Raw genomic sequence first — 18,606 nt, 5'->3', positions numbered from 1 at the left:
CTCCTGTGGATATCTGCACATCACGCAGCAGATTTATTATTTATTCTTACCAAAATGACTACACGATGATGCTGAATGTTACACGTACTGATGATTGGGAAAGTAAAAGTTAGTACATCACAGTGAGCGTACGCAGTGTTGGAAGGTGACTTTTAAAATGTAATCCCCTACAGATTACAGATTACATACCCCAAAATGTAGTTTGTAACGTAATCCATTAAATTACTTAAAGTGAGTAATGTAATCTGAATACTTTGGATTACTTGGTTTGCTGTAGAGAAGCAAAGACGAGGAAAACAAAAGTTGTTTTGTTTGCTAAAAGAAAATAAAAAGCCCAGATTTTACTGAACCAAATTAAAAATATTATTGATAGAAGAAGAAGAGACACGTCCACACAGCAGGATTTAGTCCTGTTAAATCCTGTTTGACACATAGTTTAGACCTGGTTTAGACCTGGTTTAGTCCTAGTTTAGACCTAGTTTAGATCTGATCTGGACCTGATTTTAGACCTGGTTTAGTTCTGGTTCAGTCCTAGTTTAGACCTGGTTTAGTCCTGGTTCAGTCCTAGTTTAGACTGAGTTTAGACCTGGTTTAGACCTGGTTTAGTCCTGGTTTAGTCCTGGTTCAGTCCTAGTTTAGACCGAGTTTAGACCTGGATTAGTGTCCGTCAATGAGTGGAATTACCAAAAAAAAAACAAAAAAAACAACCTGAAATGTGAAAAAAAAAGTGAAAACAGGAAAATACCGGCATGTAATCCATTTATTTCAACAAAGTAACTGTAATCAAATTACCACTCACTGAAAAAGTAACTGTAACCGAATACAGTTACTCATAATTTGTACTCTGATTACATAACTCCGGTACATGTAATCTGTTACTCCCGACACTGAGCGTACGCCACTGGAGGTGAACACACGGCACGAACGGCGCTACGGCTTCTTGAGAATAAGCGAGTTAAAGATGATTCAGACAAATACAACTTCCAGAGGGTAAATGAGATGAGGGAACAACTATAACATGATTGAAAACTCTGAAAAGTCCATTTTAAGTCAATGTTAGAATTTTAAGTCATCAAAAACATACCTGGAGTTCCTGGAGTTATATTTTGTTTCATTCACACATGCTTGAGTAATCCTTTATTATTAGTCTGTCTATATCTCCCAAATATCTCTCAAAATGCTCTGTTCCACCTTGTGATGTCATGAAGTGGTAGTTTTCAAGATGCAGCTCCTTTTACCTTTAGTTCAGTCGAGATTGGCTGAATTCCAGGACTGAAATTGTCTAAATGATTCTAGTGAAGGTGTATCAAGTTTAAAAACACAGTGGAGCACTTCTTGTATAACCGCATGACATCACAAGGTGGAACAGAGTGAAACAACTCCAGGTCTGTTTGTGGTGATACAATATTATAACATACATCAGAAAATTACACAAAAAGGGCGCTTTAAGTACAATTTGGCAGTACTAACTCTGGACCATGTACCTGTACTTTTACTTGAGTACAAAATTTTCTCTTTCCACCTCAGGGAATATGAGCTTCTGCTGTTCCAAAAGCAGTTCCCAGCAAATAGTTCGTGTGCTCATTCGAAAAATTCAGATTCTATTGTTCTCAACCTTTAAACTTTAGACTTCTACAAACTTTATTAAAGGTTGTATGGAGGATTTTTTTTTTGTTTCAAACTGTCAGTGAAAGATTAAAATACCATTACAGAGACGCAGCAGCTTTGTAATTATGATGACCAAAAAAAAAAGAATGAAAATCTATCAACTGTGGACGTGTTGAGGCCAGATAAACATCAGCCAATAGAAAACGAGGCTCCCTCATTTTCTATTGGCTGTTAGGTTGTCAATCAAACTCCCTTGTATAACTGAATCGTCAGAGCGCGGGGATTACATGGTTTACGCAGCAGTTCTTAGAGGCTTTTTCGAACTGTCGCTTCCTCGCATTTCGCACAAAGTTTGTCGCGACGGCGGACGAGAATCCACGACCGGTTCGCCGCAAAAGAAAGTCCATTTTTGAGGTCGCTGAAAGAAGAAGAGAAGGGGAAAAGGAGCGAAGCCAAACTGAGGTGATTCTTGGAGATCTCGTCCAGCGATGGTGCGACCGAAGCAGACGAAGGGACTAAAAACTGATGCGTCGGTCGCTGAATTACTTCTAGACAGGAAACTTCAACAGTAATTCTGAACGCGCACAAGGACTGTCGCTGTATTTCTCTTCCCTTAAAAAAATCCTCTATACAACCTTTAATCCTCAAGGGAAATAACTTTTCATTTTTGGTACCAAATCTCAGCCCATACTTCCATAGTTTCATAATGAAAAAAAATAAAATAAAAATACAATACAGAAGGTACACAACTGTAATTTTGATTCACTTTGTTAATAAAATCACTGCTTTTACAATCTATTCTCCTGCACAAACCAGGTTATTCAACTCACTACAAGGCAAAGTTACAAGGACTGTCTTTTAAATCTGTGGACGAGGCTTATCCAAAGAAACCAAAATCAGATATTAACTCTTTCCCCCCTGGACGTCGACTAGGAACAACCCATACATATGTTACTAGGGCTAAACATAGAGGATAACTGCATAAAAGAAAACAGACTTCCACGAGTGATTTCAGGGCAATTTTGGTTCATAATCGAGTATAAAGCCCTGATAGTTTGTTCAGACATCGCAGGACTCCACACAGACGCATCAGCTGCATTCTCATCTTCGTAAGATTCACTCTCTGTAAGTCCGTCGCTGTTTTCCACTTTATAATCACCCTCATCATCACTTTGAAATCTATAAAAGTCACTTTCTCTAAACTTATCCATATGAGAGCTGTGCTCAATGCAATAATACTGTAAAAACGGATCATTTTTTACATCCTCACACTGGTAAAAAATATCCCATAAAAAGTGTTATCACATGTGCATCTACACATGTAGTCTATATGTTAAAATGTCCATGTGGCCTAGTGGACATTGGAAAGACCACAAGAAAACTTAAAGAATAAGTGAACACAAGAGCTCCATCAGAAGAAACGACCGGGACGACCCTGTAGCAGTACATTTTAATGATCAGAGACATGATATTTGCTCTCTACATTTCTGTGGCATTGAGCATGTCCCCCTCCACCCAGAGGAGGGGACCATGACCTCATACTTAAACTAAGAGAAGCATTTTGGATTCACACTCTCCAAACTTTAGCTCCTAAAGGATCAATGATGATTTTAATCTTAGCATCTTTTTGTAGACATTAGTTTACATCATTAGGACTCTTGTTTTTTTTTGGGTGGCTGTACATGGGCTACAGCTTAAGATTCATTGTGTATATATATAGATGTGTATATGGCACGACAACATTATTTTATAGTTAGGTGAATGTTTACTATGTCTATATGTATCCATTTATTCTATACTTTTCTAATATTATTCTATGATCGTTATATGATATTTTCATTATCATTATTTGTATTATTATGACACTATATGTTGACTGTCTTTGTTTTTTGAATTATGGGGTTTTGTGTGCACTGTTTCTTTATGACCTGTCACCCTTGGGTGCTTACCACACCCTATTTAAGATGGCCACCTGAGCTCTCATTCTGTTTGCCTGACGAAGGCCTAGTGCCGAAACGTTGCACGGTTTGTCCTAATAAATTTCACAGTTTGCAAGTAAGACGGTGTGCGGGATTTTTCTGTATATCTGAACTTATCCATAAAATACGTCCGCTCCTCATTATTTCTAAAACTGTGCGCCGCAGCACCGCGATCTTTCCATTGCTCGTGTTTCGTGTTGTGTTTTTTCCGGAAGCCACCATCGTCACTACTTCGATTAACTTCGGAAAAAATCGGCGAAAACATATCCTTGAATCCTATTGGTCAGTCTAGTGTGGGTTGTAGTGGCCCCCACCGATCACAGTCTCTGTTTAAATGTGAAAAACCGAGCCGTTTCTAAAGGTCGTCAAATCTCGTCTTTAGTGAAACAGCGGAGGAGTCAAAAGTCGTCATTAAGGAAACAGGGGGGTCGTCAAATGTCGTCTTCATGGGGGAAAGAGTTAATCAAGTCTAAAACTAGTATCAAAACTAGGGACTCGGATGTTATGTTCTGATCAGGTATCGGATAAATAATATACATATATAACACACAGGACACACTGCGCACAACAGTTTTTCTGAGGCGTGGGATTTGTTCAGGGACGTAAAGTCAGTGCGTCTGTCTGTCCCAGCGTCTGTTGTACTAGAGACGCACTTACGACTTTTGAGTCGTGTCGTGCTCGGGCGCTGTTACCTGTGGTTCTGTGGCCCGTGTTCACACCTGCGCGGCCGATGGCGTCGTCGCACGCCGCTGTTTGTTGTTGTCTGTTGAGCGGTGGGACTGATGTTGCGGTGTGTTGCTCTGCTGTGGGTTTGTGGATCTGGTGGGGGACAGAGGCTGTGGGGTTTCTGTCATCTCGTTTTTATTTTGGTAAGATTTTGTATTATTTGGATTTCATATACGAGTCTAAATGTTTCATATAATGTCAAATATACAAAGTGTAGATTGTGCAGAGTCGAGTCTCAGGTCTGATCTGGTTCTGGTCTGGTTCCTGTTTTGTCCAGTTGATTAAAGGTTGTATGGAGGTTTTTTTTGTTGTTGTTTCAAATTGTCGATGAAAGTTCAAAATAGAATTATAGAGATGCAGCAGCCTTGTAATTATGTGACCAAAACAAAAAAGAATGAAAATCCATCAACTGTGGACGTGGTGGGGGCAGATAAACATCAGCCAACAGAAAACAAGGGCACCTCTTTAATTATTGGCTGTTGGGTTGTCAATCAAACTCCCTACGTTTCTTGCATCACTGACTCGCCGGCGAGCTGGGATTACGTGGTTTACGGTCGCCTCTCACGTACTGATGCTGTTCACTCGACCAACACAGCGGTTCTTAGCGTCTTTTTCGAACTGTAGCTTCCTCTCAGTTTGCACAAAGTTTGTTGTAACGGCGGACAAGAATTCACGACCAGTTCGCCGCAAAAGAAAGTTTGTTTTTGTTTTTGACGTCGCTGAAAGAAGAAGAGAAGGGGAAGAGGAGCGAAGCGCGACATTTGAAAAAGGACAAACAGTCACTGCATTTCTCTTTCCTTGGAAAATCTTCTATACAACCTTTAAATATACTAAATTCCAAGACCAGACTGTGAAAAGTCAAGATTTTCAACGATGATGGTGAATGGTTAGAAAAGTTAATAAAAAAATTGAAGTTTTGGACATTTGATTTTTCACACTAAGTTCAGCCCAAATACTTCACATCAACACAATCTGATCCCCCCAAACATCCTGGATCTTATTCTTTGCTCTAAGCTCGTTTTATAATGTTTTATAGAAGTATCAGATCGGGATTCGGTATTGGCAGATACTCAAAATCGAATGACTCAGACTCGGGGGCAAAACAAAATGATGACCTTTGGGACGTTCTCTGATGTTTATCGAACGTCCACAGTTGATAAATTTTCAAATTTCTCATCTTGAGCATTGACAATTTGTTATTAATACTAAAACTCGTCCCATTCACAGGACAGAAACCATGGACGACTGAGGGATTACACAGATATAAAACCACATAAAATAAAAATAAAAAAAGAAAGTCCGACCATTTAATGTTGAAAATGACATTCTGTTGTCTAAGTAAAGAGTGTTTTTTATTGTCATTTTGTTGTTGTTAGTATTGAGTATCGACATTGAAATTTAACTGTGGACAAATACAACACCCCATTGTTTACTATTGTTTGGCTCTTCTGACTGGTCTCACGTTGCTCATGGGCACAGGGGCAGGCGTCGGTGGCCCCTGGCAGAGCTGGCACCGTCGTCCGTCTGTCGCCGAGCTGGCATCGAACCCACAGCTGCCAACGAGCTGGCGCCAAAACGGAAGAAATGACCCAAAATGTGCCAAAAATGGATCTGTGTCCTGCCAGTTCACTCCAGGCGCACGGTGTTAAAACTGACTCAATTTGAACATTTTCTCAGGGTTTATATGAGTTCAATCTGTTCTAGAGTTAATTTTAACATTTTTTTTTTTTTTTTTTTTTTAGTAAGTAACACTGGACCAAAGTTCCTGTTTAACCCCGAAATCTGAAATAGTTGATAGCTATAAATATCTGGGCACCGTGATGGACAATAAACTGAATTTTGACCTAAACACTGAAAACGTCGTCAAACGAGGGCAGCAAAGAATATATTTATTGAGGAAACTGAACTCTTTTAACGTGAACAAAATGATTCTTAATTTTTATTGCTCTTTTATTCGAAAGTCTTCTTACTTTTTCTTTTATTTGCCGGTTTGAATCCTTGTCTGTGAAGGATAAAAACAAACTTCAAAATATTGTTAAAATCTGCTCAAAAATCACAGGGATCAAACTGAGGGCCTGAGTTCTTTGTGGGAGGAGCAGGTGCTGAGCAAAGCCAAGTGTCTCGTGGCTCAGTCGCTCCATCCTCTGGCTCCTGGTTTTATCCTGATGCCTTCAGGGCGTCGGTTTTATGCTCCAGTACGGAAAACCAAAAGGTTTTCTAATTCTTTCGTGCCCAGTGCTATTAAATTGATTAAATTCTAAGGGTAGTTTCATGAAAGTTTTACTCTGCAGTTTGTTATTTATTTTGAGTTCCACTGGTGGACGACGATTGGACTGACACACTGTGTGTTTGTTTGTGTTTGTGTTTTGCTCGGAGATGCTGCAAATGAATTGCCTTATGGGATCAATAAAGTTTTCTGAATCTGAATCTGAATCTGAAATCAAGAGTTATATTAACATCTTGAGAGTAAACACTGCAGGGTTGTCCCGATTTAGCTCAACAACACACAGAGGTGTTTTATTTTTATACTTTGAGTTAATTTAAGATCAAATTACAGACAAAACTGGTTCTTTTGTCGCGGGAGTTTGAAGTGGTGGGTGGGAGGAGCCAAATTAACACTAGGGGGAGTCTTGTGTTGCTCGGCAGATTTGTACAGTTAAAGTGCTTCAGATGCCCTTCCGTCCTTTATAGACGACCTACTCACCCTTCTATGCCCGTGTGTGTCAGATGCCCTCCCGTGCTTCTATAGGTTTATTTCTAGTGTTTTATTGTGATAGAACCAGGACTGAACCAGGACAATATCAGGACTGAACCAGGACTGAACTCGGACCGAACCCGGACTGGACCAGGATCGAACCCGGACCGGACCCGGACCGGACCAGGACCGGACCAGGACTGAACCAGGACTGAACCAGGACTGAAACCGAACTGAACCCAGACTGATCCAGGACTGAACCAGGACAATACCAGGACTGAACCAGGACTGAACTCGGACCGAACCCGGACTGGACCAGGATCGAACCCGGACCGGACCCGGACCGGACCAGGACCGGACCAGGACTGAACCAGGACTGAACCAGGACTGAAACCGAACTGAACCCAGACTGATCCAGGACTGAACCAGGACAATACCAGGACCGGACCCGGACCGGACCCGGACCGGACCCGGACCGGACCGGACCGGACCCGGACCGGACCCGGACCGGACCCGGACCGGACCAGGACCGAACCAGGACTGAACCAGGACTTTTGCAAGACTATACCAGGACTGATCCAGGACTGAACCAGGACTTTTGCAAGACTATACCAGGACTGATCCAGGACTGAACCAGGACTGAACCCGGACTGAACCCGGACCGAACCCAGACCGAATCCAGACTGAACCTGGACTGGACCAGGACTAAACCAGGACTTAACCAGGACTAAACCAGGACTAAACCAGGACTAAACCAAGACTAAACCAGGACTGAACCAGGACTTTTGCAAGACTATACCAGGACCAAACCAGGACAATACCAGAACTGAACCAGGACTAAACCAGGACTGAACCAGGACTAAACCAGGACTGAACCAGGACTGAACCAGGACTAAACCAGGACTAAACCAGGACTAAACCAGGACTAAACCAGGACTGAACCAGCGATAAAGTAGGGCTATACCAAGACTACACCTGAACCAAGACCAAACCATCCAGATGTAGTGGGTGTCCTTTGCTCTGCTTTTCCCACACTCATTTATATCACAGTATTATTTCTCTCTTTTTTACAACATATTTCTTCTACTTTACCTTATATCACTTTTCCTGCTTCTGTTTCTGTTTGCTCCCCCGTGTATTCATCTTGTGTATTCGTTCTGTGTACTTTCTGGTGAGGCGGTGCGGTCCAGATTTAGACCAGATCTGGACCGGTCTGGACTTGGCCTGGATTGAATTCTCAGGAGGATGTTGGAGTCTTTTAACTTTATCTATTGAGGCTGTTCTTTTTTACCTCCACCTCTCTGTTCCTGTCCTCCTCTCCTTTGCTCCTCTTCTCTTCTGTCCTCCTCTTCTCCTCTTTCCCTCCTTCTCTCCATCTGCTCCTCCTCTCTCCTCCTCTTCGTCTACTTCTTCTCTCCTCTCCTCTCTTCCTCCTCTCCTTCCTCCCTGAAGTGGAAGTGTTTATTTTATGTTATTCTTCACACACACCTAAAAAAAAAATACTTAAATACCAAAAATACCCCAAAAAATACACACACAAAAAAAAAAAAAAAAAAAAAAAAAAAAAAAATAATAATATTTTCATCAGCCATATTGCTATGTTTATTTTATTTATTTTTATTATATATATTTATTTTAATCACCGGACCACAGCAGTTTATCACCTGCAGAACCACAATAAAAACTTATAATGAACAGATCAGATTGTACATGTAATTATGACTTTTAAACTCAGACTAAACCAGGACTAAACTAGAACTAGACCAGGACTATATCAGGACTAAACCAGCATTAAACTAGGGCTATACCAGGACTATACCAGGACTGAACCAGGACTATAAACCAGGACTAACAGGACTATACCAGAACTGAACCAGGACTGAACCAGGATTAAACCAGGACTAAACCAAGAATATACTAGGACTATACTAGGACTAATTCAGGACTGAACCAGGACTTTACTAGGACTATACCAGAACTGAACCAGGACTAGACCAAGACTGAACCAGGACTAAACCAGGACTGAACCAGGACAGACCAGGACTAGACCAGGACTAGACCAGAACTGGACTAGACCAGGACTAGACCAGAACTGAACCAGGACTGAACCAGGACTGAACCATGACTGAACCAGGACTGAACCAGGACTAAACCAGGACTGAAACCGAACTGAACCCAGACTGATCCAGGACTGAACCAGGACTAGACCAGGACTGAACTAGGACTAAACCAGGACTAGACCAAGCCTGAACTAGGACTAGACCAAGACTGAACCAGGACTAAACCAGAACTAAACCAGGACTAATTTAGGACTGAACCAGGACTATACTAGGACTAAACCAGGACAAGACCAGGAGTAGACCAGGACTAGCCAAGACTGAACCAGGACTAAACCAGGACTAGCCAAGACTGAACCAGGACTAAACCAGGACTAGCCAAGACTGAACCAGGAGTAAACCAGGACTAATTTAGGACTGAACCAGGACTATACTAGGACTAAACCAGAACTGAACCAGTGCTGAACCAGGACTAAACTAGGACTAAACTAGAACTAAACCAGGATTAAACCAGGACTGAACCAGGACTAAACTAGAACTAAACCAGGATTAAACCAGGACTGAACCAGGACTAAACCATTACTATACCTGGACTACACCAGAACTGAACCAGGACTATACTAGGACTAAACCAGGACAAGACCAGGAGTAGACCAGGACTAGCCAAGACTGAACCAAGACTAAACCAGGACTATACCTGGACTGTACCTGGACTATACTAAGACTAATTCAGGACTGAACCAGGACTATACTAGGACTAAACCAGAACTGAACCAGTGCTGAACCAGGACTAAACTAGAACTAAACCAGGATTAAACCAGGACTGAACCAGGACTAAACCAGGACTAAACTAGAACTAAACCAGGATTAAACCAAACCAGGACTAAACCATTACTATACCTGGACTATACCTGGACTATACCTGGACTACACCAGAACTGAACCAGGACTAAATCCAGCAGACGTGAAACAGAGCCCAGTCGTCTTTTATTCTCCTGCTGCAGTTTCTGTCATTTGAAGTCTCCTTTGTTCACATTATTATTATGCTTTAAACAAACTTTTCTGGCACTTTTCTGTTTTGATTTGCCGCATGATGAAGGGAATTCAGATGGACCGTCTACACAATATGCAAATGAGGTCCAAAAGAATAATAAGTTAGACGTGCTGTTAAAACCGCGGAAAACGACCGCTGTTGAATTTGTAAACTTGAAGTGGAACCGAAAACTAAATCCACTTCTGTCCCTCGTCATTTACGGCGACGTTAATGCAAATGAGCAGCTTCCTGGACTAAAACGCCGATGTGTAAACGTGTGCTGCCTTCAGTGGCCTCTGCAAGTTCAAGTACTATGTGACATCGCACAGAACATGGCCGTATATGCAGATGACACCACTTTATATGCAGAGTTGGGTCCTGTTAAATCCTGTTTTAGACCTGGTTTTAGACCTGGTTTAGACCTGGTTTAGACCTGGTTTTAGACCTGGTTTAGTCCTGGTTTAGACCTGGTTTAGACCTGGTTTAGTCCTGGTTTAGTCCTGGTTTAGTCCTGATTTAGACCTGGTTTTAGTCCTGGTTTAGACCTGGTTTTAGTCCTGGTTTTAGTCCTGGTTTAGTCCTGGTTTAGACCTGATTTAGACCTGATTTAGTCCTGGGTTTAGTCCTGGTTTAGTCCTGGTTTAGACCTGATTTTAGACCTGGTTTAGACCTGGTTTAGTCCTGGTTTAGACCTGGTTTAGACTTGGTTTAGACCTGTTTAAGACCTGATTTAGTCCTGGTTTAGTCCTGGTTTAGTCCTGGTTTAGACCTGGTTTAGACCTGATTTAGACCTGGTTTAGACCTGTTTTAGACCTGGTTTAGACCTGTTTTAGACCTGGTTTAGTTTAGACCTGGTTTAGACCTGGTTTTAGTCCTGGTTTAGACCTGGTTTAGACCTGGTTTTAGACCTGGTTTAGAGTCCTGGTTTAGTCCTGGTTTAGTCCTGGTTTAGTTTAGACCTGGTTTAGACCTGGTTTAGACCTGGTTTACCTGGTTTAGACCTGGTTTAGACCTGGTTTAGACCTGGTTTAGACCTGGTTTAGTAGACCTGGTTTAGTCCTGGTTTAGACCTGGTTTAGAGTCCTGGTTTAGACCTGGTTTTAGTTTCCTGGTTTAGTCCTGGTTTAGTCCTGGTTTAGACCTGGTTTAGACCTGGTTTAGACCTGGTTTAGACCTGGTTTACCTGGTTTAGACCTGGTTTAGTCCTGGTTTTAGACCTGGTTTAGTCCTGGTTTAGTCCTGGTTTAGACCTGGTTTAGTCCTGGTTTAGACCTGGTTTAGTCCTGGTTTAGACCTGGTTTAGTCCTGGTTTAGTCCTGGTTTAGACCTGGTTTAGACCTGGTTTAGACCTGGTTTAGACCTGGTTTAGACCTGGGTTTAGTCCTGGTTTAGACCTGGTTTAGTCCTGGTTTATCCTGGTTTAGACCTGGTTTAGACCTGGTTTTAGTCCTGGTTTAGACCTGGTTTAGACCTGGTTTAGTCCTGGTTTAGTCCTGGTTTAGACCTGGTTTACCTGGTTTTAGACCTGGTTTAGACCTGGTTTAGTCCTGGTTTACCTGGTTTAGACCTGGTTTAGTCCTGGTTTAGACCTGGTTTAGACCTGGTTTAGTCCTGGTTTAGTCCTGGTTTAGACCTGGTTTTAGACCTGGTTTAGACCTGGTTTAGTCCTGGTTTAGACCTGGTTTAGACCTGGTTTAGACCTGGTTTAGACCTGGTTTAGACCTGGTTTAGACCTGATTCTGTGTCTGTGTGTGAAGTTTTTCTGTTATATAACGATTTGTCCGTCATGAATCTGAGGTGAGCCCAGGAAGAACAGCTGCTGATGTTTCAGTCGATCGTGAGGATCTGGTCCAGGTCCTGTCCAGTTTAGCAGCTTTATTTAAAACGTGGTTGTGGCCAAAGTTTCTGAAGTGGAAATGTGTCGTGTCCATTCGTCGCGTCCTTCAGTGTTTCTGGGTTGAACCTGTCTGCCGCCTGCACAACTGTCGCCTTGGAGATTTGGTAATTGTCCGTTTCCGTTTTCTCAAAGCCGGTTGTTTTGATGCTCCCCGTGGTTTCGACCTGATGGACCTGAACAGCTGAAGGAGGGACTCGTATTCATATTTCATGCTTCGTTGTGAATTCATGAGGAGAATGGGAAGACCCCCCCCCCGGTTTAGACCTGGTTTTAGACCTGGTTTTAATCCTGGTTTAGACCTGATTTAATCCTGGTTTAGACCTGATTTAATCCTGGTTTGAAATTAAGACCTGATTTAATCCTGGTTTTATGAGATCTGGTTTTGGTTTAGACCTGTGTTTTAGTCCTGTGTTTAGACCTGATTTAATCCTGGTTTAGACCTGGTTTTAGTCATGAGGAGAATGGGAAGCCGGGTTACAAATTAATACAGTACATTTTAGAATATACATTTGTACCGAGTACACATTTTCAGGATTTCAGTAGTTTTTTTTTTTTTTTTTTTTTTTTTTTTTTTTTTTTGGAGTTTATGTGTGGGGGGGGAAAAATAAATAAAAAATAGAGCATGTATATTATGATTTATGTGGACAAAAAGCACTGAATAAATTACAAATTATAAAAAAACAAACAAAAAAACAACAACAATATTTTAATAGAAAATATAATTAAAATATTTTAGTAGAAAATCAGACAAGGGCCAGATTAAAGGCCTTGGAGGGCCGGATCTGGCCCCTGGGCCGTGTGTTTGACACCTGTGATCTATGGAGTTCAAAAGACGTCACGTTATTATTAGTTTCAAAATATATCTGGAGCAGTCTGGCCTAAATTTTATGGTAAAATTTGACTTTTAGTTGTAAAAATGTAAATGTGTTGACCTGGTTTATGGTTCATTTCTCTATAATTACTGGGTCAATCCACATGAAATAAAAGTTTGTCCTGCCCCAGTACAGATATATTTTATAATAACCTCCAGAGTTCAAACTGCGTGTCCTCTGTCAAAATAAAACCAAAAATAAGAAAATATTTTCTTTCCTTCTGGAACAAATGGATAATGGCCGTTTCACATTTCTTTGACTTAAGCTGCAATGCCGGACTTTTGTGCCGAATCCAGACTGAACCAGGACTGAACCAGGTTTAAAACAGGACTAAACCAGGACTAAGTCGGTCTCAGTCCTGATCACCCGAAAGTCTACGTGAGCGCACCGCTGGGCCCGTCCCAACACTAAGTCCTGGTTCAGTCCTGGTTTAAACCTGTTTTAGTCCTGGTTCAGTCCTGGTTCAGTCCTGGTTTAAACCTGTTTTAGTCGGCCCAGACGGGTGAGAGATTTTGGCTTTGAAATACAGAAATACAATGAATTTTAAAAGGATTTGAGAGGAATCTGTTAGAAAGGAGCTGTGTTTTGAGACTGCTTGTTGTCGTAATGATATTGTAAATCCACTTTTTTTTTTTTTGGTACTAACCTGTGTATGTGGTATTTACATAGCATTGGGTATCATGACGACGTCGATATGATACATACCTCGATACGATACGGTTTTCGATACAGTGCACCTCCGATTCAATACAGTTTGATACGATATATATTTCAAACTTCATGGCTTTGATAATAAAAGTCATTAAACCACTATGTTTGTGTAAAAAAACATGAATTTTACTCATCAGTAAAATGTATTGCACTGAGTTTCATTTCTCCAAACAAGGAACACAATTGTAGCTTTTTCACAAAATAATTTAGTAAAATATACCAAAAAATACTATACGACATATTGATATTTCAATATTTTTGCACATCCCTTTTGTCTACTGTTTCTATTGTTTCCTATTGTCCTACTGTTTTGGCAATTTTAGTACAAATTAGAAACATTTACAGTTTTCTTTTTTTTTTTTTTATAATTCTTTATTTTTCTTTTTTAATGTTGTATGAACAGACAAATACAATACAACCTGCGGGTGTGCCTTGATGTCCACAAAGGATGTATTAATTAAAAGAAAAAAAATATATATATATATATAATAATAATGAACAATAATTTTTACAGCCACTTACAAGAAAAACAAAGTAATGGGTCAAACAAAGTCCGATTTCACAGTTTTTATATAATCAATCCACCGTTTCCATTTGCTTTCAAATTTGTCTTGTTGTAGTCTCATGCTAAAAGTCATTCTCTCCATCTTAAAAATATCATAAACAATCCCAAACCGTTCATCCAGTGTTGGTATTTGTGGATTAAGCCATTTCCTGGTTATAGTTTTCTTAGCAGCCGCACTCAAAATCTGGAACAGGTATTTAGCTTTATAAGTCACATTTTCACCCATCAGGAAACCCAAGTACATTGTTTCAAGTCGAAACGGTGTGTCAATACAGAACACAGTTACTAATGATTTGTGAATTTCTCTCCAAAACAGAACAATATGAGGACACGTCCAAAATAAATGGCAATGATTTGCCTCCAGTTCACCGCGTCGCCTCCAACAGTTTGATGATTTGGTGTAGTGTCTTTCCTGGACTGGTGTTTTAAAGAACCTGACCAAATTCTTCCAACAAAACTCTCTCCAAATAATTGAGTTAGAAGTTTTCCATTGTATCTCGCAGACGTCTTCCCAATCCTGATCAGATATAGTCAGATGTCCCTCCTTTTCCCCTTTTTGTTTCGCATGGTGTAGTATTCCTTTTGTTTGTTGCAGTCCTCTGTAACATTTACAGTTTTCTGGTCAAAAATCTGCTGCTTTCAGTGGCCTCTGCAGTTTCAGGTACTACATGACATCACGCAGGACTGCCCAGGTTACAGGGGCAAAGTTTGAAGTGTGGATACTGTTTAGTCGTCCAGACCGAACCCCTCACTCTGCCCTTTAGTCCTCCAGTCTCCTCCTGTTCAAATTCTCTGTGATTTTATGGCTTGAAGGTTAAGATTGACGTTTTATTTGTTGAAGCAGTGCGTTTTCACTCTCTCATTTCATTGTGTGTGTGTTTTGTGTTTCTTAAGGGTCAAACGTTCACAGAGCCTGACCACAGCACTACTCATAAAATTTGCTCTGTCTTGTGGTTTAAACCCTTTGCACTTGGTCCTGTCTCACCGGTCTGTCTCTCTCTGTCTCTCCGCAGCTTCCTGCCGACCTAAATAAGATGCAGCTCACGGACCACGCCCACCAGGTCACCCAGAGCCAATCAGGATGCAGCATCGCCAGTGACTCCGGGAGCAGCAGCCTGTCCGACATTTACCAGGTGAGGCTTCAAATCCAGTCAAGTTTTGCATTTGGCAGATCTGGAATGAAAGCACCAGAACCACTGCTTTGGGCAGAATTCAGCAAAATCTCAATGTTTAACCTGAATTCTAGGGCTTTGGGCCTTTAGTCCTTTAGTTGATAGTGTCTTAGTTGACCAAAATTTGTATTCGTCATTTAAATCTTTTATTCTATGTCTACGGGACAACAGCAGAAAGACGACGTTATAGAGTCAGTGAGCTGAAGATTTAGTATTGTGTCTATGAATAGAGGCAGAATAAACGCATCCATCCATCCATCCATTTTCTATCCGGGGCCGGGTCGCGGAGGCAGCAGTCTAACCAGGGACTCCCAAACTTCCTTCACCCCAGACACGTCCTCCAGCTCCTCTGGGTGGACCCCGAGGTGTTCCCAGGCCAGTCCAGAGACATAGTCCCTTCAGTGTGTCCTGGGTCTTCCTCCCGGTGGGACATGCCCAGAACACCTCCCGAGGGAGACGTCCAGGAGGCATCCGGAACAGATGCCCGAGCCTCAACTGGCTCCTCTCGACGTGGAGGAGCAGCGGCTCTACTCCGAGCTCCTCCCGTGTGACTGAGCTCCTCACCCTATCTCTAAGGGAGCGCCCAGCCACCCTACGGAGGAAACTCATTTCAAGCGCTTGTATCCGCGATCTCGTCCTTTCGGTCACTACCCAGAGCTCATGACCAGAGGTGAGAGTAGGAACGAAGACTGACGGGTAAATCGAGAGCTTTGCCTTTCGGCTCAGCTCCTCTTCACCACAACGGTCCGATACAGCGACCGCATCACTGCAGAACGCTGCACCGATCCGCCTGTCAATCTCCCACTCCATCCTCCCCTCACTCAGTGAACAAGACCCCGAGATACTTGAACTCCTCCACTTGAGGCAAAGACAATAAACACAAATTTCCCCCAAATGATGCAATTTAAATTTACTACAAACTCACCCACAGCCCTTTTTACCACAATGCTATAAGAGAGCTGTGTAGTCGTGTTGTGAGCAGTTATATCTTCATATTAAAGTGTTCAAACTAGGGACGGGCATTCGATGAAATTTTCCTAATCGATTGTCAGAAGAATTAACGTTCAGTTATCGATTAATCATTAACGTTTTTATATTAAAATGATCATCATTATTATCACTATCTGCACTAATCTGCATAAATAAATTCAACTTTACGACATATAAACCGTAACGACTCTCGAGCCACATCAGCCCGTTTGACATTATAATGTGTTTAATTCAGTTTTTCACAAGTCTCACAGAAACTCACTGGACACAGAAACATATGTGCTGCTTTATACACTGTGCACATGGACTCACACTTGTCCCAACGCAACGGAAAGTGTGGAATTTCTTGTACAAATCATCGTTAAATCCACATTTGTGCTTCGGTTCGTTACAGACTGACCCACTGTTTGTGTCTCGCTCCTTCTGATGCAGAGACACATGTACACACCTGTTTGGTCACGACACACACAGCAACATACATTCAGTTTGTCGATTAAAATTAACATAATCGATGAAATTCTTAATGTTCAGTTATCGATTAATCGACTAATCATGCCCATCCCTAGTTCAAATGAAGCTTTGTGTGTATTTTTTAAGTAGCAGATCGACCAAAGCAAAATATTGGCATTTGCTGGAGACTTAAGTCCAATACCAGATAAAAAAAACGTCTAAATTACAAATACATTGGTCTATCTCGAGTGTTGAGTGCAGTTTGGTTGAGCACGTGTCTTTAGTCTACCAAAGTTTTCTATATTCGTCCGTTGCAGTGACTTGAGCGTTACAGTGCGCAGTGTTTGTTCCCGTCGTGGTTCTTCAGTCTCCCTCTTTTCCCGCTGTGCCTCCTGTAAAGGTCACATCCAGGAAATGAGCGTGACCTTTAAGAGCCCGGAGCTACCTGTGCCTCAGGTGTGTCTGCTGTTAGGACGCGAATAGACCAGAGGCGCGTCAAAAGAGACAGCGTGTTACAAATGAACACGTCGAGGATTTCAAACTCACTCGGTTGATCAAAACCTGATGATCACTGGATAATCTGTGGGGTTAGCAAAAGAAGTGAAAATCAAATACCATGTTTTTTGGACTATAAGTCGCACCAGCCAAAAAATGCATTATGAAGAAGAAAAAAACATATATAAGTCGCACTTTTTGGGGGAAATTTGGAGGAAATTTATTAAAATGAGTGACCAGGAACTGACATTTCCTATTGAAATTCAAGTTCTAGTAATAGGGCCCAGTCAAGCAGAAGTAAACAACAAGGCCAAAAATACAAGTTAATGCATCTGATATAAAAATGTATTGAACAGATACATATGTACTCTAGTTTATGAAACTGTTGACCTTTTTTCTGGACCATTTTTGGTTCTAAAGTTCCATATGTTTTAAACAGACCATGTATGAAACATGGAACAAAAATTATTTCCCAAATTTCAAAGACCTGAAAATCATGTAAATAAATGGATGTATTTCATCATATCTTGTGTTATTCCATCTTTGAACTGTTGATGAAGGGACAGGATAAAAAAAAAAAAAGTATTTAAAATGATAAAAATTTGCTTGGAAGGACTGACATATTTTATAGAAATAGTTTCTTTCATTTTGAAGTAATATTAAAATATTCAGAAGAAAAAAGAGACAAATGATGTAAAATCCTGCACCTTCTACTTGTTTGAACAATTTTCCCTCCGTTACTTTTCCCTCCGTTACCATGACCTTTCTTAATAAAAAATCTCATGACTCAAAAAGTCAGAGGTTTTTCAACCTAATCTTGTACCATATGGTAGAAAACTATATGAAGCAAATATTCAAACCAGTTTGTTAAGGATATGTAAGTGAGAACCAAGAGTTATCACTGTTTGGATTTATTGCCCAAAAAGTGCTGCATATTTCATTCCCTCCGTTACCGACATGAGTTTTTAAATTTTTTGTCAACAACTTGAAAGAATCTCACAGGTTTAACTTGACCCTGTTGGAGTGTAACTCTTTCCTACATTCTGATACTTTACTTATTTCAATAGTTCCTCTAGTTTCTGAATAAGAGACATTTGAATGTCAAAAATCTGCCCCTGTTTCCCTCCGTTACCACTTGACCAGACCCAGTAACAATAGAAGAGAGAACAACAGACTGTTAACGTCACAGATGAACAGTTCTTCAGATAAACTGTAACATAAACAACAGAACAAGTTTAACCAAACTCTCCATCTCACTCCAAATCACTAAATCCATTCAATTCTTCATCCTCGGTGTCACTTCTGAGCAACTCCACGACCTCCGGAGGTAAACAGAGCGACACTTCCTCTTCTGTG

General features: G+C 41.1%; 1 protein-coding gene across 6 annotated transcripts in view; it reads left to right on the top strand.

Annotated features, from left to right (window-relative positions):
* Positions 1-18,606, top strand: part of LOC110169267 (rap guanine nucleotide exchange factor 6-like) — a 413,544-nt gene that overhangs the window by 236,650 nt on the left and 158,288 nt on the right. For all 6 annotated transcript variants that reach the window (XM_055148415.1, XM_055148414.1, XM_055148418.1 and 3 more), the window contains one exon: positions 15,157-15,276. In XM_055148415.1, coding sequence (XP_055004390.1) covers positions 15,157-15,276 — 120 coding nt within the window. The remainder of the gene's footprint in view (positions 1-15,156; positions 15,277-18,606) is intronic.

This window comes from Boleophthalmus pectinirostris, unplaced genomic scaffold (assembly GCF_026225935.1).
Source record: "Boleophthalmus pectinirostris isolate CB_2022bp ecotype Guang Dong unplaced genomic scaffold, ASM2622593v1 HiC_scaffold_12, whole genome shotgun sequence".
Taxonomy (NCBI): Eukaryota; Metazoa; Chordata; class Actinopteri; order Gobiiformes; family Gobiidae; genus Boleophthalmus; species Boleophthalmus pectinirostris.
This window is presented reverse-complemented; position numbering and strand designations above follow the sequence as displayed.